This window comes from Lagopus leucura, unplaced genomic scaffold (assembly GCF_019238085.1).
Source record: "Lagopus leucura isolate 7727_CA_CO unplaced genomic scaffold, USGS_WTPT01 Super-Scaffold_100026, whole genome shotgun sequence".
NCBI lineage: Eukaryota > Metazoa > Chordata > Aves > Galliformes > Phasianidae > Lagopus > Lagopus leucura.
In genome coordinates, this window is record NW_024962277.1 from 510,123 (window position 1) to 536,544 (window position 26,422).

The 26,422-nt window shown below is 45.5% G+C and overlaps 1 protein-coding gene across 7 annotated transcripts in view; it reads left to right on the forward strand.

The window, feature by feature from the left end:
- GRIP2 (glutamate receptor interacting protein 2) overlaps nucleotides 1-26,422 on the forward strand; it is a 68,551-nt gene that overhangs the window by 19,435 nt on the left and 22,694 nt on the right. For 6 of the 7 annotated variants that reach the window (XR_006180676.1, XM_042880271.1, XM_042880270.1 and 3 more), the window contains exons 2-14: nucleotides 1,096-1,176; nucleotides 3,794-3,929; nucleotides 4,716-4,861; nucleotides 7,544-7,630; nucleotides 7,922-7,997; nucleotides 8,461-8,606; nucleotides 12,581-12,728; nucleotides 13,288-13,457; nucleotides 16,746-16,871; nucleotides 17,424-17,576; nucleotides 17,742-17,985; nucleotides 22,346-22,491; nucleotides 23,133-23,213. Coding sequence is in view for 6 of the 7 variants with exons in the window: in XM_042880271.1 (XP_042736205.1) it covers nucleotides 1,096-1,176; nucleotides 3,794-3,929; nucleotides 4,716-4,861; nucleotides 7,544-7,630; nucleotides 7,922-7,997; nucleotides 8,461-8,606; nucleotides 12,581-12,728; nucleotides 13,288-13,457; nucleotides 16,746-16,871; nucleotides 17,424-17,576; nucleotides 17,742-17,985; nucleotides 22,346-22,491; nucleotides 23,133-23,213 (1,740 nt within the window). In the remaining variant the exon portion in view is untranslated. The remainder of the gene's footprint in view (nucleotides 1-1,095; nucleotides 1,177-3,793; nucleotides 3,930-4,715; nucleotides 4,862-7,543; nucleotides 7,631-7,921; nucleotides 7,998-8,460; nucleotides 8,607-12,580; nucleotides 12,729-13,287; nucleotides 13,458-16,745; nucleotides 16,872-17,423; nucleotides 17,577-17,741; nucleotides 17,986-22,345; nucleotides 22,492-23,132; nucleotides 23,214-26,422) is intronic. The other variant, XM_042880272.1, reaches the window with a different exon arrangement.

The following is a 26,422-nucleotide window of genomic DNA, read 5'->3' on the forward strand; positions in this document are numbered from 1 at the left end:
GGCTGCCAGCAAACTGAATATCAGTTGTAATTACACAGTGTACAGACCACTGTCTTGAATGAGGCTTTTTGTTCCCTTCATACATAGTGAGACCCAAACACTTCCGTAACTTAAATACAAATTACTGAAGGGCTGTGGACAGGAGTATGTGGATGGGGTTTTCAGTAACCTGTATTTATGCTGTCATGGGCAACTTAGAAGTTGCCTTCACAGCCGCTGAAGGATTGGGAAGGGCAATCCAAGAATGCGGTCACTCAGAGTGGGAGTCATTTGATACTGCACAGTCACTGGAAGTAATTGATTGACAAAGCTCCAGCTTTTTAGGAAACGCCAGCAAACAGACACTTCAGCTAGATGAAATGTGTGGAAGGATGCTCTCTTTGTTGCAAGTAACCACTGTGCAATATGTCTTCCAATAGGAGAATACAAAGATATTTAAATACTTTACATTTAAATTTCAAATTGTGCTGCACAGTGCTTTTAGAGTGCATAATACTATTTTCTCTTTCTTCTTTTTTTTTTTTTTTTTAAGTCACTTAAAAGAGGGTGCTCTCTATACTGTACAGAGGCTGTACAGCAGCAGGAAAATGTGACTTTGAAATAATGGCATCTATAAGAATAGGCAATTTCATCCAAGTATAGTGATTTAGTGCCCTGTTAGCATCCTGATGTATAACTCCATTTCCAAAAACCCTAAGTTTCTTCACAAGCATAATGACAGGCTTAAAACTTGTGAGATGAATGTGACAGCTCTCCCTGTCCTCAGCTGTGCCACATAATTACAGGAGCAAAGGAATTTTCTTCTCTCCTAATGGATTATCTCCCAGAGGAATAAATCAGATAATGCTATTGCACCACTACCACTGTGTTTCCTCCCCTCCCTCTCTAAAATGCAGGATAGTCTGTACAATGCTGCATTTGTGAAGCCAGGGCCGGTAATGGTTTTTCTCATCTACAGTCTGTGATGGGGTTATGATCCCAATTCCAGTGTTAACATGGACAAACTTTTTGCAGTGATCTGGCTTTGCTGTTGCTTGTTGCTTTGGGCACTAATTTCTTTTTTTTTCTTTCCTTTTTTGTTTGCCCTGCTTCCAGATGATGGCCCTTACTCGAAGGGGAGCAAGGACTCTGGTGGGATGGACTCAGCCCTGGTCTCCAGGAGGCAAAGCATCCCAGGTAAAGGATTGGCTCCCACTCCAACACGTCATTGCTATGGGTGCTGGGCTTGCTGTGCCAGCAGTATGCCAGCAGGTTTGGAAAGGCTGCTCTAGACAACTTGTCACCTTCCTAATGAAGCCCGGGGCAAGATTTTAACTTCTGATCATTAAACACTCAATCACAGATTTGGCTTTGTGTGTTGTGGAGCCTGGGAAGGGAACAGAGCCCTTTAATTGCTTGAACAGCAAAGTCCACGCTAATAGGAGAAATCCAAGACTATTCTCATCAGATGTTTAAAGGCCATGGCTTGAAGGACCAGGTCCTGCTTAACCAGCTCACTTCCATGTCTGTGTGTGCCTCTAATAGTGGCAGTAGATTTATAAAGGCACTGACCAGCATGCCGTATTGCTTATCTTGATAGCCTAATCTCAGGAACTTGCCTTTTTTCAGAGCAGTAATACTCCTCAAACTCACAACAATGGGTAATCGTGCTCTGGGAGTTCTCATTTTTAAACCCTTATCAAGGATCAAAATTAAATCCCACTGAAGAGCTAATGATCTCTCCTTTCGGCACCATCTGTGCAGATCAGTTGTGTCTGTAGTTGAGAGTAAATGTGCAAGATAGTGCTGGATGGCATTCCTTCCAGCACAGTCAGGAGTCCCCACAAGGTTTCTGGCAGCCCCTGAGTTCCTGAGTCACCGTATTGAGGAGTAAGTTACTGAGATGGCAAAGGACCAGAACTGTTTGAGATTAAAGAGCAGGAGCATTATGGACCTGATGTTTCTCAACAAGCTGCTGTTGCCATGTTAAATAGGGACCAAGCAGTGCCTGAATGCCTTCCAGACTGTTGCCAGATTGCAAAGATGTCCTCCACTTGTGTTAATCGGGTGCATGGGTTATTCTTGGAAGTGCTTCACCAAGTAGGTAAAGCATGGAAGGATGTAGCGAGGTGCAATTGCTAGAGTCACGATGGCATTACATGAGGAGCAGAATGCTAGTGATGAGGTACTATGGTGCCTAATAACGCTGTGTGCTCTGCCAGTGAAAGAGAAGGGAAGCCCAGGTGTGCTATGTCAGTATGTCATTTAAGGCAGACTGCCTTGGTCTGGAAATGATAGCATGAAAGATATTTCAAATATTCCCTTTCCAAGCAGAGCATCTCGTTTAAGCCTTGCAGGACTTGGGTTGTTTGCAGTGTAAATTTCAGTCCACAGGCATGGGACTGCTCTCACTGCCAGAACCATCACAGCCTTCCCCTGAGTGGTTTTGGAGAAAGTTGCCCTACGTGAGGGACGCTGTGTTTGTCCTGTAAAACAGTGGGGGATTTCAGCACCCAAAGAGAGTGGAGGTGGATGGGTCATGATGTAGACAAATTTTTCAAAAGCTGGCATGAAAGTCATCTGATTTGTCCCAGGGCTGATCCTCTGAGCAGAGTGTGAGTGCCATTGTGTGAGTGCCGTCGTGTGGATGAAGACAGAGCTGCTCTTCGCTGAGTCAGCTGAACTCTTGGTCTCTCCTTGGGACAGTGCTGGCTCCTCACAAGCTCACCCATCTTCTCCACATCAAGTCTTGAAGCTGAAATAGTTTAGAGAGAGCGTTTTAGTAAAGCCTGTAGGCAAGTGTAATGAGATTGAAGTTGGCATCGGCTCAGGCTTGGCTCATAGGTACTGGATGAACAAGAGTGTCTTGTTGCACTGTAGGAAGGCAAAATGGAGGAGCAGTACTGGTTCAGCAGGTGCCTAAGCCTGACCCTGCAAAATGCACTGGAGCTTGCTTGTGTTGAACCAGTTATGTTTTAAATGTGACTCGTGGCTTCAGCTGCAACTGTAGAGAAGGTGGTTATTACTGAAAAAGTCTTAGACCAGCTGCGTATGTGTGGGGAAATTGCTGTGGATGAATGAGTTCATGCCTTATCCTCCTTTCCCTCGTGCTGGCAGGATCCCACCTCTCCACCTTATCTTCTTTACCTCATGACTACATTGACATCTCAGGCTGTTTTTAAAATCACCACATTTAAGTTCTCCTTTGTTCTGTTCATGCAGGCAGCTACTGCAGGTCCACAACATCCTTCCACCTGCTGAAAGTAAGCCTGCCATGCAGCCCTCCAAACACCCGCCCTGGTCCATATAAAACATAGTTCTGGAGGTAATCTCCCTGGACTTAGATGCCACCACTCTGGAAACACAATGAATTCGTTCTCTCACAAGCCCTCACTACCCTGCCTTGCCCTGCTTGCTCTTGCCTCCAGACCTGCATGCCATGCTTTTCATGCAGGTCTACCAGCACGCACCTCTGCATCACAACATCACTTCAAAGAAAGTGGAGCTTTCTCTTCCTGCTAATTGGCACTGGCACGGATTGCCCAGAGAGGTGGTGGATGCTCCATCCTTGGAGACTCTCAACATTAAGGTGGATGGGCTCTGAGCACCTGATGAAGCTGTGAGTGTCCCTGTTCACTGCAGGGAGTTTGGACCAGATGGCCTTTATGTGTCCTTTCCAACTCAAATTATTCTATGATTCTATGAATTGTAATTGCAGCTCTGCTCTCCCACCACCTGTAGGATAAGGATGTCCTTAGGACTGGGAGGGATATGCCTTGCACTGAGGAGTTTGCCTTTATTCCTGATGTTTCAGAGGAGTTCAGAGGGGTCACCATTGTGGAGCTGATCAAGAAGGAAGGAAGCACCCTTGGGTTGACCATCTCAGGTGGCACGGACAAAGATGGGAAGCCAAGAGTCTCCAACCTGAGGCCAGGAGGACTGGCAGCAAGGTGAGAGATGGATATAGAGTACAGAGGGCACAGGAAAGCTGGGGAAGAGTAGTTACATGTTCTGCAAATATAATTAAAATAATTGGCACAAAGCTTTTTTTTTTTTTCTTTTTCCCCAAGTGCCTCAATGCAAAGTTGCTACTCCAGTAAGTCAAATGCTTTCTATTTTCAGCTGTTTCCCATGTTCTGTGCAATTATGCTCTGAATTTTTGTGTAGGGATATTTGGGATTCTGTGAAATTAGACAGCCTTGTCAGGAGAGCTGCATGGTACAATACATCTTGATCAAGCTAAGTGGTTTAATATTGTATCTGTTCTGAATACTGAGTGTATAAGCAATGTTACTGGCTCAGGAAAAGCATGATAGAAGAAAGGCTCCAAGAAGCAGAGAAAGGGAGGGAGTAATTGAACAATTTTGTAGAAAACAGGCAAAAAGCAAGATGTTTTCTTCTGTTGAATTTTATTTCAGACAGCTCTTGGTACACTTCTCTTTGAGTGATTGCTCTACGTGAATGGGAATTGAGCAACAAAAAGAGAAGGTTGTGAAAGTGCATGTGGCAATTGTTACTGTATGTACAGATCTGAACATTTGCCACTAGGAAAGATAGATAGCTTCAATTTTAGCATTCCTCTCTGAGAACAGGCTCGTGCAATCACACAGCTAAGATCAGCCCTGCCTGGTGCCTTGTTCACAACATCTCATGGTTATCAAAGGCTGCCATGCACTGCCAGCCTGGTTACGGTGGAGGCTTTGTGCTACCCCTGCTTTCTCCCTCCTCATTCACAGAAGTGACCAGCTGAACGTTGGGGATTACATCAAGTCGGTGAACGGCATCAACCTGACCAAGCTGCGGCACGACGAGATCATAAGCCTGCTGAAAAACGTGGGCGAAAGGGTGGTGCTGGAAGTCGAGTATGAGCTGCCCCCAGCTGGTGGGTACCGTGACAGCCCTGCTCTCTTTCATTAGCCACGCTTTGACCTGGGGTGCAGATGGGCTGGCTTGTACTTGGGTCACCGTGGACGAAGCAGGACCTGGGGGGCGCATGGTGCTGCTCTGCCTTCGTGTGCTCGCTGGATGCGGCCGCGCTGTGTGGGGTTGGAGCAGAGTGCTTTTTCCAGCACAGTGGGTGCCTGCTCATGCACACAGGCAGGAGATGGCTGATTAGATCTGTCTTGCCTCAGAGTGACTTGGTAGCACAGGCCAATCTGCCTCCTGATGCTACTTCAGCTTTTCTGCCTTTTTTTTTTTTTTTTCCCCTTTTGGAGTGTGGCTACGGGAGGTTTTATTCAGTTCTAAGTATATATTGCCAGATACTCTTTTCTGAATGGCAGAAAGTGCTGTTATTGCTCAAGATGCTTTGAAATGTTTGGCGTTTTCAGATGAGATGGAAGCTGAAGCAATCTGCTTTCTAGCTAAGGGGCCTGGGTCAGAGGCTGGCAAGCCTGGGTGACATAAACAGGGCTTGTGTCATGCTGTGGGACACAGTATGCTTTTGCACTGATTTGTTTGTTCTGATTATAACAAACAAATGCCTCAGTTCACCTTCTCATAACAATCTTTTCTTTGTGAAAATGATCTCCCTGGTTATTACTGTTATTCAGAGGGTCAAACAGAGAACGACTGGGCAGAAGAAGTAGAAAAAACAAAAAGTGAAAAACAAAGCTAATGAAATCTAAGCTTTTTACCCCAGATATGAACCTGTCTTACACTTTACAGCTCTGCTGCAGTTTCTGCATTTACCTAAAAAAATTCAGAATATAGAAATGACATCCAACAAACCCAACAGCCAAACCCCACGGTTCAAGTTTTCCATGATCTCACACTTGCTGGAGATGACAACTCTTAACCTTTCTGCTTAGCTGTGAGCCTGGCTATTAGGAATCTGATCAGCTGTCCTTCCAGCTGAGGAGCAGTGCCAATACCGCATAGCACAATCAATAGCAGCGAGGCAGAATGTCTCCGTTCTGATTGAGCAGGAAGAACGCACTGAAATAGCGACTTTTCTCAGATGAGATTATTGATGCTGTTTATGACTAATCCAAACAAAGAGACACAGCAAAATACGAGGAATTGTCCGCTGTTGCCTGGCTCCAGTTCACTGTTGGTTGCTCGTGTGCTTTTATCTGTGGTGAGGGTTTGCTGGTGCTGTGTGCACTCGCTTCTTTCTCCCCGGGCAAAAACCAGAAATGTAGTGTATTTCAATAGCTTGCGTGTGTGGGTTTCCATTTTTCTCCCCACTTTATAATTTCCTGCTTTGGAAGAGACCAGGTCTAAGTCTAGTTTTCAGGCCACTGTGTCATATCATCTCTTTCATGCATAAACCAAGCCCAGCATTAATTCTAGCTGAGGTTTCTCTGCTCCCACTGCTCTTATGAAAGACTGCTGCAGAACTTCATGCTTGGATGATTAGGACAGAAATTGGACTGTTTCCCAACTTGTTTGTGGATACTTTATGCCCTTCTCTTGGTATGGGAGCCTTCCTGTGCCCCAGGCTTTTCCTTTTTGAAGTATATCTAGGTTGTGTCCCCGTCAGCACTCAATGCAAGAGCAGAGCAGCTGTGCAGGGCTCTGGTTTGGGAGTATATTTGGCCTTGCTGCAGCCTGGTCCTCAGGGCTGCCTGTCTGCACGTGGGTGCCGTGCCTCAGCTGTGCATCTTTGGGGTAAGTTTAACCCTAACTGGGGCACTCCCAAGCCCTTGGGGCGCTTGGCAGCGAGGACCAACTTGATCACAGTTGTCACAGAAAGGAAACTGGTTTCCAAAACCCCTCCTGAGCCAGGGGAAGGGCTGCTGTGGATGTGCCTGGGTGCCTCCTGCTTCTCCAGTCATCCCTGCAGCCATTTGTTGCAGCCGGTTTGAAGACTGTGAATTGATCTTTTTGGAGTGGATGAGCTAAAATGCCATGCACCATTTTGGATGGAGAAGATTGGAAAATTGTCTCATATTCACAGCGGTACTTCAATAAATCATTAAATAGCAGCAGATGGCAAGAGGCAGAAACAGTTTTCTTTCTTTTTCTCTTTACTTTTGTACATTAAATAGTACTGTGTATTTAATATAAAATTGCTGAATTGCCCCTAGGATCAGTTTAAAGGATTCACTTAATCTTTTTTTAAAGTCAAAATGTAGGAGGAAAGGGAAAAAAACCCTCAACCTTTTGCACTGAGGATTTGGGATTTTCATTTTCTTTAAGGTCAACCGTGGCTCGACTCCTTACACTGCTTCTGTGGTTTTTTTTTTTTTTGTTTGTTTTTGTTTTTTTTTTAAAGTAGGTTTCCATCCATGGCATAAGCTTCTGGGCTTTGAGTAATGCAGAACACATTAAAGCTAGTTGATAAATGGGAGGGTTTTACTTGAATGTCAGAGTATTAGCCAAGACAGATTTGAGAGAAAACACACAACGCTGAGCTGGTCAAATCATCCCTGACCATGGTGGTTGGCTCTAGCAAAGATTTAGACTGTCTAGATTGGATTTTGTGCTTCTAAACAGGGAAGATACAATAGGGGATGGACTTTCATTTTAGTGATGTTTGGCTGAGTTTTGTTATTATCTTGCAGAGTGGCATGGAAAAGGTTTGTCTGGGGGTAACCAAGTTGTTCTCTCTTCCTTTTAGTGCCAGAAAGCAGTGCTGGCATTATTCCCAAGACCATTGAGGTGTCCCTCTACAAGGAAGGCAACAGCTTTGGCTTTGTGCTCAGAGGTTAGTGGCTTCTCTGCTGAGAAATGAATGGGGTACAAACACTGGCAGAGATGATTTGGGAAGCAGGAAAAGAAAAGAAAGAAGGTGAATGTCACACCACAGACAAGAAGCAAAAGTGTGCCCCAGAGAGCAGCTTGTGCAGCCTTGAAGGCCTGCTGACTTCCTAATCTAGGGCACGCTTTGCTTTTGAGCTGTGTCAGCTGTTATATGATAAATGTCTCTACTTTCTCAGCACTCTCATTCAGAGTCTCAAACCTCCAGTGACTTACAGCTTTCCTGGTTTGCTTACAGGGGGAGCCCATGAAGACTGGCACAAGTCCAGACCGCTTGTGCTCACCTACGTGAGGCCGGGTGGCCCAGCAGACAGGTACTGCACCTCCAGCATTTGCTGTCTCAGAACAGACTAGCAGCTTTCACTGCACTTTTGGGCAAATATCCTTCTCGTCCTCCTTGCTGGGGTCTCCCCAAGGTCTTTTGTGCTCGTCCTGCAGAGGTGGAGTGGAACCTTTGGTGTGCAGGGGTGAACGGATCTGGTGCTCATAGGGTGACCTATCTTATCTTTGGAAACATCAGAGGCTGCTCTTCCACAGGCAGCCACTTAATTAACCCTGTGCAAATGAAGAGCTGATGCTATGTTAGAAAGCCAGAAGCAGCCTATGTATTGTCATGCTGCTAATTTAATGTGGTGGGCCTGACACTATAAATAACTCAAGCTATCAACTCCTCAGGATCAAATTAATTGACATTATACGTATATATAAACACATAAATGAAAAAAAAAAAAAAAAAAAAAAAAAAAAAAATTAACTTTTGCCTATGGTTTCCTATAGAGAAGGGTCCTTGAAAATCGGGGACAGGCTGCTGAGCGTTGATGGGATCCCTCTGCACAGTGTGACCCACGCTGACGCCCTCAACATCCTGCGGCAGTGCAGCCAGGAGGCACTCTTCCAGATCGAGTATGATGTGACCATCATGGGTAAGGCCAGGATTACTGGGGTGGCATTTGCTCTGACTGCCTGCAAAGTATGTGGGGCTATAGTCAACTGTGGGGTCACTGGATTTCAGCCCCAAAGTTGCTGTCTATGTGGGAGCAAGGGATCGAGTTCGAAGCTGACTTAGTTGAAGGTATTTGAAATGCCCTTATCTGATGATGCGTCCCAGTGGGAACGTTGACTGATTTCAGAAGAGGAGGGAAAAAAAGGAGTTTCTAATGTAGGAGAAGTTGGAATTGAAGTGGGCTGGAATGTCGGCGCTCTGCCAGCACTGAAAATACCGATATTAGATGTGTGCCGGGCAATGAGCTGTGAGCAGGCATTGGATTGCTGTGGCTTGGCTTCTGAATTTTGACCCTGTTTAATTCTAGAGCTGTTTCTTTTCTTAGAACTTTCAGTTCAGATCTGCTTCTGAAATAAATGAGGAGTGTCCAACTGACTGACCCTAGAGAAGACAGAACTTACTGGAGGGCAGAGGATGGCTATTTCTAAAAATGATCTATCTACACAGTAGATACCGAGTTTGAGGGCATTATTTTTTTTTTCCCATTTGATTTTCAGATTCACGCTCTGGGAAAGAGTTTATTATTAGCTACTATAAAGTCATTTTGAGCTGGCTTTGTGACACACAGCTGTTACTGCAGGGAGCATAGTTAATGAGTTTTAGGTTACCACAGAGTCTGAAGCTGTGCCGGCTCTGGAAGCTCAGTGAGCTGTGTGCTCAGATTTGATGTTGCAGCTCTGTCTCCAGAGGGTTTTCTGCCTTCACTGGAGCTGCAAGCTGGAGTAGTTTGGAGTCTCTTCTGCAAATCTCACAAACCAGCACAGCACGTGGAAGCCTGAGATCCAGCGAGGAGCAGGAGTTGGATCAGGTTATTTTCTGATTTACCAGCAAGGAAGCAAATCGGAAGAAGTTTAATACCTCCCCACTGCTGAGCAAACAGAGCTGAGAATGCCAGGACTTGTTCCATGCAACATGCAGGAGAGATGCTGTAGACTAATGGAAATCCTTCTGCAATTTCTGAAGGCTTTCCAATTCTTTCTCAGTCTCTGTTCCCCAAACTGCCCTTCCTTTCACAACAAATACTGCAAGGATGGATGTACTGATTTTAGAGCTGTGTCCCTGTGTGGAGAGGCTGCCAGGAGCTGGGCAACCATGTATCACACTGACACTGGCTGTGCTGGGAGAGCTGGAAGGAAAACCCAGCCTCTCTGCAGTTACCTGTGTTCTGCCTGGCTTCTGCCATGTTACAGGAGCAGCTGTTCTTTAGAGATTGGCTGGCATTCAAGAAAAAGAGGAAAGCCTTAAATTATGGAAAACAGAAAATCATAGAACAGTTTATGTTGGAGGAGAACCTAAAGATCTTTGAGTTCCAACCCATGCCATGGGCTGGTTGCCACCCACTAGCTCAGCTTGCCCAGGGCCCCATCCAGCCTGGCCTTGAGCACCTCCAGGAATGGGGCACTCAGACCCTCTGAGGGCAAAAATACCTAAATTCTGTTTTCTACCTTTGGAAATGATTTTGATTGCAGTAGCTGAGCAGAGGTCAGTGAAGGCTGTTCTCTCTGGCGAGCAGCAGTTAGCACAGAGCTTTCCAGTCTGTATAGAAGCAAACATTTAGTGGTGCATGGGTAATGGGCTTTTTGGAATTTTGTTGTTTGTGTGGTCCCTTGGTGCCTATGCTGCAGAAAGCTGATTGTTTTAGATCCTGACTTGAAGCAAAAATAGCTGTTAAAGTGTCTCGGTATTTCTTCTTGAGTAACTCTCCCACCTAAAGCTGGCAGGGTTGAGTGAACACAAGCAAAGTCGGGTTCTGTGCAGTGATTCATCTTGTGCTGCTATACAGTGGGCCACGAACACTTCCCAAGATACTTCCCAAGAAGGTGTAAAACAGCCCCTTTTTAGCTAGTTTCTTCATAGATTGCTTCTCCCCACCCCCGTAAAGCAAGATGATGTAGTATTTGTTGCTTAATAATATTTGCAGCTGATTTTGCCAGGCAACAGCTAATAACTGCAACCAGAGATGAGTGCTTTGTCCCCAGATCACAATTATTACATTCTCTTTACCAACTGAGGGACAAGGATGAGGGAAGGGAAAAACAGCTACTGGAAGCAACATGGGAATGCAAGCAGCCAGAAGGGAGCACTACACTTAGAAAACTAGCCCTTGGCGAAGGGGCTGGGACACATGGCCCTTGGCTGATGCCAGATAAACATGGCAATAAGCAGATGCCTTTCTTTTGGAACACAGAAGAGCTGTGCCTTTTCCATGGATGCTTGAGGAGGTTGCAGACGTGCCTAATGGGGCAGGTGCCAAAGCAGCAGTGTGCATTGACTCCCTGCAGGAAGGTTACTGCATGCCCTGCCCTGTCCTCTCAGCATTTCGTTCTAAATTAGCTTGGGTGTAATAGCCCCGTGTTAATCAAGCCTCACAAATATTGCTAAATTGCAGGCTCTTGACCTTTGATTTGAGTCAAACCTTAGTGGCTCAGCTGGTATTTCTCAATCAGATGCCTCTATAAAATGTATTTGAATGTGTTGCTTTGTCCGTGGCACCAGCGATGAAGATTAAAGGGACATCAGGATGGCCCATGCTGTGCAGGGTTGAGAAGGGCCATGGGCTGACGGAAGGGACCTATTTTCATTGCAAACATAAATGAGGTCTAGCACCCCGGCATTCTGTTTCCATGACCAGTTTTCCTATCTTCCTCCCTTTGGCTGAAGGAATGTATGTGTACGAATGTATCTCTTTCAGAGGATGTGTGCTGGATGCACGTGGACTGCCATACCAACACGTAGCTGATGCTGTTGGAGGTCCTTGGTCTATTGGAGCTTCCTTTGCTAATTAAGGCCTCAGTGGGCCTTCCACAGGCTTTACCCAAGTGCTCTGGGCACTTTCTTGTTGTGCTGAAGCTGTGCTTTGAGCCAAGGCCTGCAGGTCTGTCCAGTAGTCCTTTTCAGCTGAGAGTTAATAGTGTTTCATTTGAAGCCTTGCCTAGTCTTCACTATCTCTCATTCCTTCTTCTTCCTCCGCCTGGAAAAAGGACACTATGAGTAGACCATAGTCTCTTGATCCCCTGACTGATCCCCACACAACCAGAAATCTGTCTCCAGAGACTCAGAATCTTCAACAAATCCCAGGAATGATCTTGCTGCAGCTTGGTTTTCAGGATCTTCATCAATGCTCCCATTTATCAGAGTGCTAGAATGAGCCATGTATCACATTTTGAAGCCAAGTAGCATCAGAGTTTTTAGTGGAGCAGAGCTTTGGAAGTGAAAAGCTTCATCATGAATAATGAAGGAGTGAGGAGGCATCAGGATCTCAGGGGGCTTTGGCAGCCTTTCCTTTGAAGTTGATGTTTGGGTTTCCATGAAGTGCTCTCATGGAAGTCAAACTAAACAAAGCATGTGGTAGGAAGCTCTGTGCCTGCTCTCGCAGGCAGAAACGTGCAGTGATACTGCAGTGCTGGTGCTGGAGTAGCCAGGAGTTGCTAACTTATGCTGGTCTTCAGCATGTGAAGCTTCTGAATGCCTCAGGAAGTGGGATCCTCTTTCCTTTGGGCCTTTTTAGAAAGAACTCTCAAATAATGATGCACTTGTGATCTTTCTTTTTTGTGCTTCTCTTTTAATATGGTTGATGTGACAGCAGCACAGACTTTGAGCATTCTCTTCCTTGATCTTGTTGTTTAAAAACGAGAGGCAAGAGAGTGGTTTCCATGAGTGAATTTTGTAATCTCTCTTCACTCTCATACATACTCTTTGCAGAAGCAATTTTGCTTCTTGAATGTCCTTCTTTGTTAACTTGCTATGTGATGCAGAGTTGTGAGGTTATAGGATATCCAAACCATCAGGTACAATCAGGTCAGCAGAATTGGCCACCCCTTTGTTTGCTTCTGTGTTTTACATTTTGCTGCTGCAAAAGGCTGTACGAGAAGAGTCTTCTCTCTTGTTCTGCAGATACTGTAACTAATGCTTCGGGACCTCTACTAGTTGAAATAGCAAAGACTCCAGGATCAACGCTAGGAATCACGCTGACAACAAGCACGCATCGGAACAAGCAGGTCATTGTCATTGATAAGATCAAGCCGGCCAGCGTGGTGGACAGGTACAGAGCTGAACAGACTGCTCCAGTTCTCTATCCTTCACTGCGTTTCAGCCCCCTTTTCAGTCATGTCATTATTCCCCACCTTGCCTTGAACTGGCCATGTCCACATGTTTGTAGTTCTAAGCATGCTAAAAATATCTGACCTAACATGGGTGGACACTGCACCATGAGTGAATGTAGCTCATGGCAGGTATAAGCTGAGCTGTGATTTAAAAACCTCAGATCTGACCGTCCTGGAGCTGTGGAACATCCTGTTTAGAGCAGGTAGATAGGGCTTACTGTCCTGTTGGTTGAACACCGAGCTAGGCTATGACCATGCACTACTGAAAACTTAAAAGATCCTTCCCAAGGCATCAGCATCCCTGATGTAGACTTGGACCGTTGGAGTTGGTATTTTTGTCAGTGCTTGAACCTGATGTTAAAGCTGAGAACAAAAGCAGAGATGTGGAAATACGTTCAGATGAAGCAAAACAGGTGGAATTTGTCCATTTCTGCTTGCAACCACAAGGACATGAATTTTGGCTGTGTGTATTAATTACTCTTGCTATTTCCTTTGCAGATGTGGAGCACTGCATGTTGGTGACCATATTCTCTCCATCGATGGCACAAGCACAGAACACTGCTCTTTACTAGAGGCAACTCAGCTTTTAGCTGCCACCTCAGAAAACGTCAAGCTGGAGATATTACCTGTTCACCAAAGCAGGCTGCCTTTGAAGCCCCCAGAAACAGGTACATCCTCCACACAACCACTGTTGGTTGCTCTCAAAACTCAGTTGAGGTCCCTACTGTGGCTCTCGTTGCTTTTGAATGCTGGTAATAAACTCCAAAGACAGACATCTGTGGAGGGTAAAAAAAAATATTTTGATGAAATGCATGTGATTAGATGATGTTCAAGGATGTGAATAGGAAAAAAAAAAAAGGTAGCATCTGTGATTGAATAGGAAAATTGGCGTTGGGAATCCCAGAGTTTTGCAATGCTGAGTGCTGTGCAAGCCGCTTTCTTAGTACCTCAGATAAGAGACTTTAATGGAGAGGGAGGGAAACAGCGTTGGTGCAGGCAAATGCGTTTCCAAGCTCAGCTTTCATCTGCTTGCCTAGCAAGGCTTTGTAAAGAACGTGTCAGCAGCTAGACAGGATTCCACTGGACTTCCTTAGGAAACAAAGCTGAAACACAAGCTTTCATTTTCTGGACCAGCCTGTCTGAATGAGAGCTGCTGCTGTGTTGTCTTTTTTTTTTCCTTCAGAGAAATACTGGCTCATCAAACACCAAATACCTGTGAATTTCAAACATCATCAGGAATTCACTCTGTGAGCATCCTTGTTGCCTACCTTTAGTTTCTCCTTCCATATAAGAAGCTGACTCAGGCTCTCCTATATACAGATTTGTGAAATTAGCCTGACTATTAGATTTATTGCAACTCTTCCTGCAGTTTTGTTAGTGATAGATTCATGGAATCCTTAGAATTGGATGGGATCCTTAAAGGCCCTCTGATCCAACTCCCTTGCAGTGAACAGGGACATCCACAGCTCCATCAGGTGCTCAGAGCTCATCCAACCTGACCTTGGCTGTCTGCAGGGACAGGGCAACACCACCTCTGGTTGCCTGTGCCAGTGCCTCGCCACTGCTATTGTCCATATTGGAGATCTTGTATTTCAGCTGTTTCTGTCTCAGCCCTTCTGCAACCATTTTCCAACACCTTTCCTTTATGTGTGTGCATTTTAATAATATTGATGCACAAGAGCTACTGGCCCACTTCCTTTTCTGTTATCTTCTAGGGAGGTTTGGTGAAAGGAAGAAATTATCTGTGTTGTTTTCTTTAATATGATGCAGTGAAACATAGAATCTAATAACATCTTTGTGTCTAGAAATAAATCTCTTACACATCCAGTCCCATTTGTGCAGAATTAAAGCCGTTTAACAAAGGGGACAGATCACTTGACCTTTGTGCCCAAGACAAAATGGAAAGCTATAATCCTTTTTCAACGGCTGTTAAAATGAACAATTCTACTTCTTCCATTTGTGCCCTGGTCTTAATCTCCGTTCAGGATGTATGCATTCAGCAGCATCAGGAGAAGGAAGATCTGTGAAGGACAGCTCTGTGTGTTCTAGAGGCTTTTTACCCATACCTCCACACATCAGATCAGAGTGTCCCCACTTTGGTTAAACCGTTCAGGACGTGAGAGATCATAGAGAAGGAAAAAAATACAGTCTTTGTGGTCTAATGCTGAAGCACAGGATTTGTCAAATGGAGTCAGCTTTCTCTGCCGCTCCGGGGGCATTTGGAAAGACTGTGGGAGGATTACGCTCACAAGATCAGCGGGAGCGGATGGTGCCCAGGAGCAGTGCTGGGATGGCTGGTGAAAAGCAAGGGAAGCCTGGGGAAGGCTCTTGTAGGTTTTTATCCCCAGATTGTCCAAAACCTATTTTCTTCCCCTCTGCAATGACATCCGAGTTTCGTAGGCATTTTCTGTTGCGTCAGCTATAGCTGAGAACTTGAAGACAAATGGATATGAATGGATTAAACCGTTTTTTATATAGGCCCATAAGCTCTGTCACTCGTGTTCTAAGTATTTAATTTTATTAAGAATTCTCTTTTTTGACTGGATTCAGCTCCATTTACTCATTTGATGATTGTTTTTAAAAGCCTCTTGACTCTGAGATTGCTTTTGAATTCACAAAATAGAAATGCCAGAGCTGAAAGTGGATCTTTTAAGAGCTTGATGGAGTAAATGCTAAAGTCACTAAAACAAAGACATTAAAATAATTGCAGTTTTGGTCAGAAAATCTGACCTAAGTAATTTGATGCCTGTGGTGCATGTGCACAAGATGGATTTTCATTGATAAAGGCACTAAGTGATGATCTTAGAAGAGCTCTCTGGGTGGACCCTGGGTTGAGCTGAGTCCTCCTCCCTTGTGTGCACCCTCAGAAAGCTCAGTAGTGCCTGTGCTGGGGGAGTTCCCCCCTACAGGGGAAGCACAGAGGAGGTTTCATTTGGGAAGGGTGGTTGCTAGTAAGCACCAGTGGTGGGAAGGTTGAGAGCTGTCTTGACAGCACAGTGCAGGGATTCAGGAGAGAAATCCCAGTGCTGCTGGGCAAGGATAACTGAATTGGCCGCACGCTATCCATGAGCAAAAGGGGTGTCAGTGAGAGGAAGGATCTGTGCCTGAGGGTGTGTTTTGGCCACTGCAGAGATGATTTGTGGCATGACTACCTGATGAAAACAAAGCCACGTCCCCTGGGACAAGAGATTCCTGGGCAGCAGATGTCACGCTGCAGAAGATCTCTGCTAACATGTGCTGGGGTGGATTTAGGGTGGAAACTAAAGCAGTTGTGTGGCCTTGAATAGGGTCTGCCATGTTGGTGCCACATCTTAATTTATTGTTTGCCATAGCACTGGCAGCTCTTCTTGTGTTGGTAGCCTTGTGTAATTGCCTTTAAGCAGCAGAGTATAAAATCCCTTTTGTTCTGGTAAGCTGGAGTTGGCCCACTGCTGGCTCTTCCATATGTGCACCCTGCCATGGATTCCTGGCCAAGAGCAGCTGCTAAGCACCCAAATGCTGAAGCCAAGCAAAGTGCTGGAAGCACTGCTTGGCATTGAGCTTCATCTGGGGAGGGCAACAAGGTGGAAAACAGCACAAGAAGGTTTCCCCAGTGCTGTCGGATAATGCTGATGGCCTCTGTTGGAAACTTGGGGCTAGAGGCAGCTTCTGCACGTCGCACAGCAGCCTGCAAATGGTAATGACATCTGTGTGCTGCCAGCACAGCTTAGTCAGGCTGTTGGCTCAGGACACAGAGTTTTGTGAGGGGCATGGGTAAATTTCTGCCACTTTGCATTAAGTGTCATGAGGTTACATGGGGATGCATTTTTGCTGCTGGTGCTTGACACTCTGTGCTTGCTCCCTAACTTGTTCAAAAGCAGTGTGAGTCTCCTCTCTACAGTCTCCCAGCTTCTTACCTTTTCTTTCTCTCATTTCTCCATGCCTGTCGTGATTTCTCCTCTCCTGGGTGACATCAGTCAAGGTGCAGAAGAGTGACCACCACCACTGCTGGGACCCCTGTGTCAACTACTGTCACACCCACCACCCTGGGCACTGCAAGACGCCCACTTGGAACCAGACGCCTGGACAGGATTATTGCAAATGTAACCCCTGTGCACGGTGTTGCCCCAATCCTTACGTGTGTGCATTTGTGTTGTGCCTCTCCATTTGCTCCACATCCAACTCAGTAGCCTGGGGCATCACTTATTTCCTTCGAGGTCGGTTGGATCCCTCCTCATAGGTGCACTGCTGAGGTGCAAAATCAGTATCTGGTGCAAAATCGGTACCTACAGCCTGACACACAGAGCTGCTAACTTCAGTTAGAGCAGAATGCTGGGCAGACCCTTTGTTCTCATCCATTAGTCCTGCACTTCCATATAGGCAAGGGAAAAACTTGAGTTGCTATGAACCAAGGAGGGTAGCTCTGGTGATATGTAAGGATGTGGAAATCCAATGCACCCAGATCAGCCTTGCTGATGCAAGGTGTATATTAGAATTGGGAAGCAAGCAAGGGAGCCTCGTTGCTCAGCAGATAGTTGAAGCTGTGGTTTCCCAGTCCTGAAGCTGAAAAGGAGGCAGTTCAAAACCAATAGGAGTTCAGTGAACACCCATTAGGTGAGCACACTGCATCCTTAACATGCTTTGTATCTCCCCAGCTCTGGTGGCCGCCAACTTCTCATCTCCCACCATGAACGCGCAGGGCTTCCCCTGCCAGAACTCGAACACGCTACCTCGCAGCTCCCACCCCATGAGCCCCCGCACCACCATGCTGAGGAGGAGGCAGAAGAAAAAGGAGCACAAGAGCTCATGTAAGTGTGTGGTGAGCTGGGGATGGGTTGGGCGTGATGCTGTGCTCATCTTGCTGGCTGTTGGCTGGCATAGGCCTGCTCATCACAGCAGTCAGGGCCTTGGTCTCCCCTTGGCACCGCCTGTGACTGTGGCTGCCCTAACTTCTGCCTCTTTCCTCCTCTCAGTGTCGTTGGCCTCCAGCACGGTGGGTCCTGGCGGGCAGATAGTCCACACGGAGACGACAGAGGTGGTGCTCAGGGGAGACCCTTTGAACGGCTTCGGACTTCAGCTCCAGGGAGGCATCTTTGCTACTGAAACCCTGTCCTCCCCACCTCTGGTCCGTTTTATTGAGCCTGACAGCCCGGCAGAGAGGTTAGAGACCTTGCCCTTGGATGCTGATGGTGCTGCTGCTGACCATTTCATGGTTTGGTTTGTTTTCTCTCCTCAGAGGCTCATTTAGATATTTACTGTCATCTTTGTAATATCTCCCATTCTTCACTGGGCATGGTTTACTGTCACTGCCATTTCTGCACTCGTCGGCTGACCGCGGCCTCCCTCGCATCCCAGGTGAAAGTCTTGGCACCAGGCTGTTCTCAGAGGAGGGAGTGTGTGTCTGTGTGTGAGCACCATTCCCATCCCTTTTGTTTTGCTTTTTTTTTTTTCTTCTTTCTCATTGAAAGATAAAGCTTTTGTCTGGTTGCAGAAAGAGGAAAAAAGGTATATGAGTGAGCCCTGGAAAGTGTTATCTGCTTGGTTTTGCTGTAGCAGAATCCAGCTACATAAATCAACCTAAAAGTTTTGAACCACCAAGGAGAGCTCTGGTATAGGATCTGGAAAAATAGCATAAAATGCTGGAAAATAGCAGAATGTAGGAGCAGCATTGCTGCTGTTTGTGACTCTGAGGGTACTGAGAGCAATGAGCCCTTCAGAGGCTGAACCTCAGCATGGGAGCCCTGGTTAAACTTCTTCCGAAGTCTTTGCTGGTATAGATGCCCTCAAATGATGTTACTCTTGCTGGATAGACCAGGTCCTAGCGTGGGACTGGTGTTGCCTTCTTGTGCCATCCCTGGTTGTGGCAGGGTGGTAGAGAGCAGCACGAGTGTGCGAGTCCAGGCAGGGAGCACAGGGATATGCAACTGGCATAGGAAAGTGCATTGTCCCAAGTGATGCAGGTTAAGAGGGATTTTAAAAGCCTTTTATGCTTTTTGTTTGTTTGCTTTCAAACAGCAATGAAAGTGGTGGCATTTTGGATTTTTATCCTCTATTACCAGGGTGAAGTCGGCTCACAATGCAAAGCATTGAACTTCTTTTATAAATCGGGCAGCAACAAAGCCTGCTGCCCAAGGGGAGAGGGGAGATGTGCTGCAAGCTGCCTTGGCTTTGCTTTATCCCCTTGCCAAAGCCAGGTTGAAAGCAAAGCCTCGTGGCACAGCCCGGCCTGTCTCAATGTGCTACGCGCTTCTCTCCCTCACGGCTCCCACCCAGCAGGTTTTGCACTCCCCTGGCTGCTGCCCTCTGCTTTGTGGTGGAAGGGAGCAATCCTGTCTGTGTTTGCAGTATGGATTTGATTTGGGGATTAAATCTCTGCAGTGTATTTCTTCCTTTCCTAGACTGTACTGCTTTTCCCCTCTGGAAGGTAGAAACTTTATTGATCCCTGTCTCTAACAGACTTTCCCACTCCACCCCTGGTTTTGTTTCCTGGGTGCAAGATGAAGCCTTTGGAATCAGAATGAGACAGTGGTGTGTCCCTAGTTATCAGCAGGGAGGGTCAAATGGGACAGCACATTTCTTCCTTTCTTGCCTGCCTCCAAACAAACAGCTGTCTGTCCATCTTCCCTCCGCTGTCATAGACAGCAATGGAAGAATATCTGCCTTGTCCATCTCAGTATCCAAAATCAATGCTTCCTGCTGCGTTACATGTTTCCTAGCTCTATTCAGACAGCTGTTTGATCATCATATTTCTGGCTTTTGAGTGTGAAGAGTTTGCAAAAGGAAAGTTCAGCAGCTGTGTAATGTTATCAACACAGCTTTCATCTTCTGGGGGCTGTGACTCACCCATCAGTGTGCTCACACAGATGTCAAACAGGCACAGATATACAAACACGCACGGATGTGTGCTTCTAATCCATACAGGTCAGCTCGGGGGTGTGTAAGGGCACCACACGTTGTTTCTGCAGCCAGTGATGTGCTTGCTCTGCAGCTGGAGTGACCACTCATACTGATGACAGTGAAGGAAATCTTCAGCACGCACCCAGCCCAGAGCTTGAATTTGTGCTGCTCAGTGTTGAGCAAGGCACCTCTGCTATTCTGCTGCTGTCTTTGTGCCCAAGGAAATAGTCATGACAAAATGTACATCTCTGCAATCCCAAGGAAATCTTCCCATCGTGGACTCCAACACATCCATAGTGCTGTCTCTCACTGTGGAAGATGCTTGAACTCTTGTTCTGGTTTCAAAGCAGTTCTCCCCATGATCTTGAAGTACTTTGTGAGGTCTCCCGAGAGAGTGCCCATTTCTGAGATGTGTGCATCAATCTGGGGAAGTTCTCTGTGGACTTCATGCAGGATCCCACAGCAGAGCCAAGGAGAGGTCTGCAGGAGCTTTGACTTCCAGGGCCCTGTTCCCAGCACAGAGACATGTGGCAGTTGGAAACTGATGTTGAAATTCTAGAGTTAACAAGGCACATCGGGTCTTCTTACTCTTGTAGTTGAAGCTAGGAGGTTACAGCTTCACTTCACAAACTTTTATTAACCTGCAAGACTGGGATTTAGACCACCATGATCCACTCAATCAGTATTAAAAGAAATAAAATTCTTCTGACGTAACAGAGCTTGTAAAACACCGCAGTAAATCTACCTTGAATGGAGAAGTGCCATGTTTTGTGAGAGGGCAGCTGTGGTGGAAAGGGCAGTAAATGTTTGCTTTGATGCTATGTAAAAGGTTCCCATAATCTCCCAGACATTGTGGCTGAAACAGGTTGTGTCCTCCTTGAAATGATGAAGTGATGTCTGTGTTGGTTCCTCCTTTCCAAATGGTGCATAGTGACCATAGTAAGAAAGCCCTCAGTGCTGCAGGAGATCTCTCTCTTGTGCCACTCACCACCTTCATATTTGTGAGCTGGTATTTCCGATGTGGTTTTGTGGCAGCATATATATCTGCAAGCTCAGGAAAGGACTGTAATTAAATGATGAAGTTATTCACAAGGTTGGATTCACATATGCTCTATGGAGTTGTCTGTCCTAATCCAGGTCTCCTTGAACAAACGCTTCTGAATTTACATCTCTTAAAATAGCTGCCGTTTTCCATGGGTAGCATGAGTTCAGGCAGCAGAGTGAATGTGTTGCAAGTTTAATACCTTCCCACTAACAAGATAACCTTCCTGGGCTCTCTCCAAACTTAATCATAGATGAGCTTTTGATGGGCCGCAGACAAAAACTGTTGTTTGTGCATTTTTCTCCAGTTTGGATGTGAATGTTTTTCGTCTCGATACCTGGCCTTTCATATACATCCTGTTGTTTGGAGGTGAATAACGGCCAGTATCCACTGCCTTTGATGTTTCCTTCATGTGCTCGGAAGCTGCAGTACCATCTTTTCTTACAGTGGCAACAGGTGTGAGTGACAAAGAGTGGATGAAAGGATCAGTAAAAATAAATAAACAGTCTTTTATAAAATATCTACAAAGTTGGTGTCTGCAAAGGTCAGGGCAAAGAATTTGTTTGATCATTAAACAGCAAGGGAATAAAGGTTCTCTAGAGAAGGCTTAAAACAGGATAGCTGATCCTTTTAAGGGAAAACTTTGTGGTAAAACAACTCCAAATGCAGAGGTGAATCTTGTTCCCATAATTCTGAATCTATTTTGGAAACCACACTGTAGCTTACATTAATGATGGATCAGTGCTTTCTCATGCTTAGCTAAGTGAGTGGGCAGCCTTCCAGATAGGTGACCAGTGGAAAATCTGAACAGATGTAGTCTGATGAAGAATGTGGAGGAGGATGAGAATGAAACAACCTGTTGCCCATGGCCAGTCATGGGGAACTCTGCACTCTTGTCTTTGTAGAGCCATCATGCAGTTCAGATTACAGCTGCAGGAGGTAATGTGCAGGATTGCCTTCCTGGTGAAGAAGAGGGTAGACAGTGAATATAGTGGTTCATGTGCCGATAAACATTGGCCTTTCAGGGCAGTTAACACAGTATCAATGTACATTTGGCTTCCAGAAATGCAATTACAAGGGATAAATGATTATCCAATTTGCTGAGATGTTTCAGTGAGTTCATTGGATTGTAGCTTCAGTATTAGCCATGTATTAAGCAGAGGACTCTGCACAATTTTCAGTGCCATTAGGTTGGTTTCCAGTGGGTGCAGGCACACAGAACGAGATGTATACTATTAGGTAGGGTAGGAGGGCACATGTCCTTGCAATTTATCACTTGCATGTCTTGGCCATGGTGTTGGCTTTCAGTAGAGGAAGGTTTTGCTGTTTGTTTTTTTTTTCTTTGGAAGTTGCAGGAAATATGACAAAAAATGTTGTTTGGGAGTGAAGTATGTTGAGGTGAAGCCAGCCACAATGCTTTCATGCCCTGTGACCTTCCAGGCTGTACTGGCCCTGGGACACACATTGCAGAATGAATTATCTGTTTGGGGCTACTTCTGCAGGATTTGTCACTACTTTCTGTGTTCTAACAGATTTACCTGTCAAAAAGTAACTCATGGCTGGTTGTGGGGTTATTTCTTTTCTTCTTTCCTCCTTTATCCCTGCCTCCTTTCCCTCTTTTCCCAATGTGGACTGCAGGTGTGGGCTGCTGCAAGTGGGAGACAGAGTCCTTTCTATCAATGGCATTGCAACTGAGGACGGGACTATGGAGGAAGCTAATCAGCTTCTGCGGGATGCTGCGCTGACGAACAAAGTGGTGCTCGAAATTGAATTTGATGTTGCAGGTAATTGCAAGGGACTTCTTGCTCCTCAGCACCTGCTGGACTCTACCAGTGCTTTTGCTAACCTGTAGGAGGGATTGTGCTTCCAAAAATATGTGAGGTTTTCGCTAGACTGCAGAGACTGAGAGGACCCTTTGAGGGCCTTTCCCATTTTCTGTTGTTCTCTAATGTGCACTAAAGTGAAGAGTCCTTCCTTTCATCCTTCCATAAATGCCTTCTTCTCACAACTTGGCTGAGAGAATCATAGCGAGTAGATGAAGAGGCCACTTACTCTTTAAGCATTCAACCATTAATATGAATATTTGTACTAATCTGTGGCCTTGAAGCAAGAAGGGAGCTGAAGCTATTGGCTGAAGTGTGCTGCCTTGTATTAAAAGAAAAAGGGTTTTTTCATTTTAATTGACAAAGATGGCGCAGATTTGAAGTACAGCATGATATGAGCAATTCACTTGATGTTCAGGGCATGTATTTTTAATGAGAATCCAGATTTTAACCTGAAGTCCTCAGGGCATCAGATAACAACCTTATTTGAACCTATAAAGCTGAGTTTGATGGGCTTGTTTTTTCTTGGTTCCAAAGAAACTATTCATGCCACTGAAAACTCTTTTCTCCTATTTTCTTTTTGTCTGTTTCTGGTTTTATAGAGTCTGTCATACCCAGCAGCGGCACTTTCCATGTTAAATTGCCCAAGAAAAGAGGTGTAGAGCTTGGAATTACAATCAGCTGTAAGTATTGCTCAGCCTTGCACGAGCAGTTGCAAGAGCCACTGCTTTCCAACATGGCACATCAGAGAGGCCCAGCAGAGACAAAAAGATTATGTGGGGTTCTCTGGTAGCACTCACAGCACTTTCAGTTTGTTCCAAATTGAATTGGATGTGTGGCTTTTGCCTCCAAGAGCTGGCAACTGCAGAAGAAAAGCAGCTGCTGAAGGGTCAGAGCAAAGGATGCCTCTCTGAGGGGCAGCTGAGCAGTTGTTGTGTGCCACAGACTAAATATTATGCTACGTTATTAGTAATATTATTTTTATTTCCAGGCCTTGGTGGGCTCCAAGGGAACAAGGCATCAACTTTTTTCTTTCTTCTCTTTCTTTTCTCCTAGCTCTTGGTTGATTATCTTTGTTTATGTTTTGGAGTCTATTCTAATTTGAAGACCTTTTGGCGTCTCTGGGGAAGACACTGTAAGGAGATGATGACATAGGCAGATCCATGCATTCTGGACATTTGGAAAAACTCTGAAAGAGCAGTGAAGGCACTGGCACAGGGAGGTGGTTCAGTCACTGTCCCTGGAGCTATTCAAGAGATGTAACGTGACACTGAGGAACATGCTAGTGGTCAGTACTGTTGGTAGGTTGACAGTTGGACTGGATGATCCTAGCAGTCTTTTCCAACTTTAATGATTCTGTGATTCTTTCCCAAATTTCGGGTATGCTGAAATCTTCTTATGACTCGCACCAGTGATTTTTCCTGTATGCGTATGTGAATGGCGTAATATCTTTCACTGCTAGGTAACCTGAGTTGAATCATCTTAGATTGGCCATGCCCAGAGGCACCTACCATATCTCAGATGAGACAAAGCAGCTTGTGAAAATACAGTAATGGGAGCTTATGTCTCAGCCCTCAGAAGCACAGACTGGGCTATCTCTGGGGAATGGAGCCACAGAAGAGTCGTTTGAGTTGGAAGGAACCCTGGTCCAACCCCCCTGCAATGCACAGGGACACCAGCAGCTCCATCAGGTGCTCAGAGCCCATCCAGCCTGACCTTGGGTGTCTCCAGAGGCAGGGTGTCCATCACCTCTCTGAGTTGCTAAGAACACTTTCATAGTAAGCTTCATTAAAGTAGATAAGCTATTTGCAATTACTTCTTGGCATTTGCAGCATTAGTTGCTGAGTTAATTGGAGATGTTGTGGTCTAAGTGGGTTGTTTCCCAGAATAGACATCTACATCTACAGGGTGATTACTTTGTCATTTCCTCTCCCAGTTTCCCCATTTTGTCCTATGTGAATACTCACAACATGTAATGCTTGGCTTGCTAGTATTTACTGTTTGAAGACACCAGAGTGCTTTCCAAAAGCAGTGAAGTGTCCATAATGGCTGTCACTGTAGGCAGAGCAGGACCCAGTGGGGCAGAGCTCACACTGCATTCCCCACCTTCTGTGTAGGCATTGCAATGTCAGGTGGAAACCCGGGATGATGGATCTGGTAGCAAGGATCTGCTGGCCTGAGCATGGAGAGGATTTCACCCCTATTAAGCTTCAAAGTTTAGATTTGATTTGGGACCGAAGAGCAAAATGAACCTGGAAGTTGCTAGCAAGAATATGAGCTTTTATTTGTGGAGTCTCACTTAAATGGATCTGCTTTGGATGTGCATTTACACTTCAAACATATTTTTATGTTGAAAATATTTTTGTTTGAAATGTGTTTAAAAAATCGATTTCACACTCTTTTTGGAAATCACTGCTAAATAAAAAGACAGCGACCCCTGGGTTTTAAGTAGTTAGATGCCCACTGTCAGTGATTAAGCTGAATGAAGGAATAGATTTGATCTTTCTGATTGTTGAACATGTTTACAGGACGTTGTTTAAGTAATGAAAACATGAAAACCTAAGATTATACTTCATTGTTGGTGAGTCAAAACTAAAACTGTATCTACAGACAGAGCAAGAGATAGCAGAAAATGCGGATGCAAGGATGCAAGGATCAGCAAGGATGAAAGTTGAATCCTAATTCTGCTTTCATGAATTAGTCCCCATAAACCTATTTCCACAAGAACCCTAGCAAATTATATCATCATTTTGTCACTCTGCATCTGACCAGGCAGATAAATATTCCTGTGTCAAACGTCAGAATGAAAGCAAGCAGATGTATGGTAAATACCTCCTGCAGAGACATGATGTGCATGCAGGAGTGTGATGCAAGCAGCAGAGAGGAGAGGTAAAAATAACCCTTCTCTGTTTTGCTCAGTTCCTCCAAGTTGTGCTGATTTGAATGTTTGTTGAGATCTAGAAAGAGTTTTTATAGCTTCTTTCTGTCAAAGAAAGGCATATAACTGCTGCTTAAAGTGGAAACGAGCAGATTAAATAGGTGACAAACTGGTTGGATCGGTACAAGACCCCCTGCACTGTCATGGCCACATCCAGATTTGGGTTTGTTCTAAAATATCATAGTATGGCACACTGTAAATGAAATATCACATAATCGTTGGTGTTGGAATGGACCCTTAAAGGTCATCCAGTCCAACTCCTCTGCAATGAACGGGAAATCATATGAAACATGAGTTGTTTTTGTTGAGTTTTATCTCTTGGCTTCAGCAGGCCCACTGGAGGTTAATTCCTCAGTTTGGGAAGGTTTGTGACAAGTAGGCAAGAAGTGTTATGACCTCATCAGAGAAGTGCTACAGAGATAAAAGCCAATCGAGTTGTTGCTGTGCTGTGACTCTCAGAGCTAATCGGGAGATGGGCCGAGCAAAGGTGGGGGAGAGCAGGGTTCTTGATGGATGCGCCGAAAAAATTCATATAAAGCAGCTGGAGGAAACATAAATCTGCCAGAAAGCCTCATAAAAGGGCTGGGAACCCAAGAGGTTTGTGTATGAGGAGGGCAGATTCTGCTGGTTTTGCTATGGGTTCACAGAGAGGCTTGCTCCTGGCTGGGGGTGAGTGCGGGGATGTGTGGGTGGTGACGTTCAGTTGTTTGTAGAGACCTCTGAGGTGCTCTGCGTGGTGGGGATGCAAAGAAGTGCCACGTGAGGTTTCTGACACAGTGGTGTGAAGATCTGGCTCTCGTTAGCTTGAACTGCACGGCTCCGTTAGCAGAACACACGGCACGTAGTGCTCTCATCTTTCTGGCTGCATTCAGTTCTAGTGACACAGTTATCCCTTTGTAGATTTTTTTCTGTAAATCTCTCACAAATTTAAATCCCTAACAGCGAGAAGCGAAT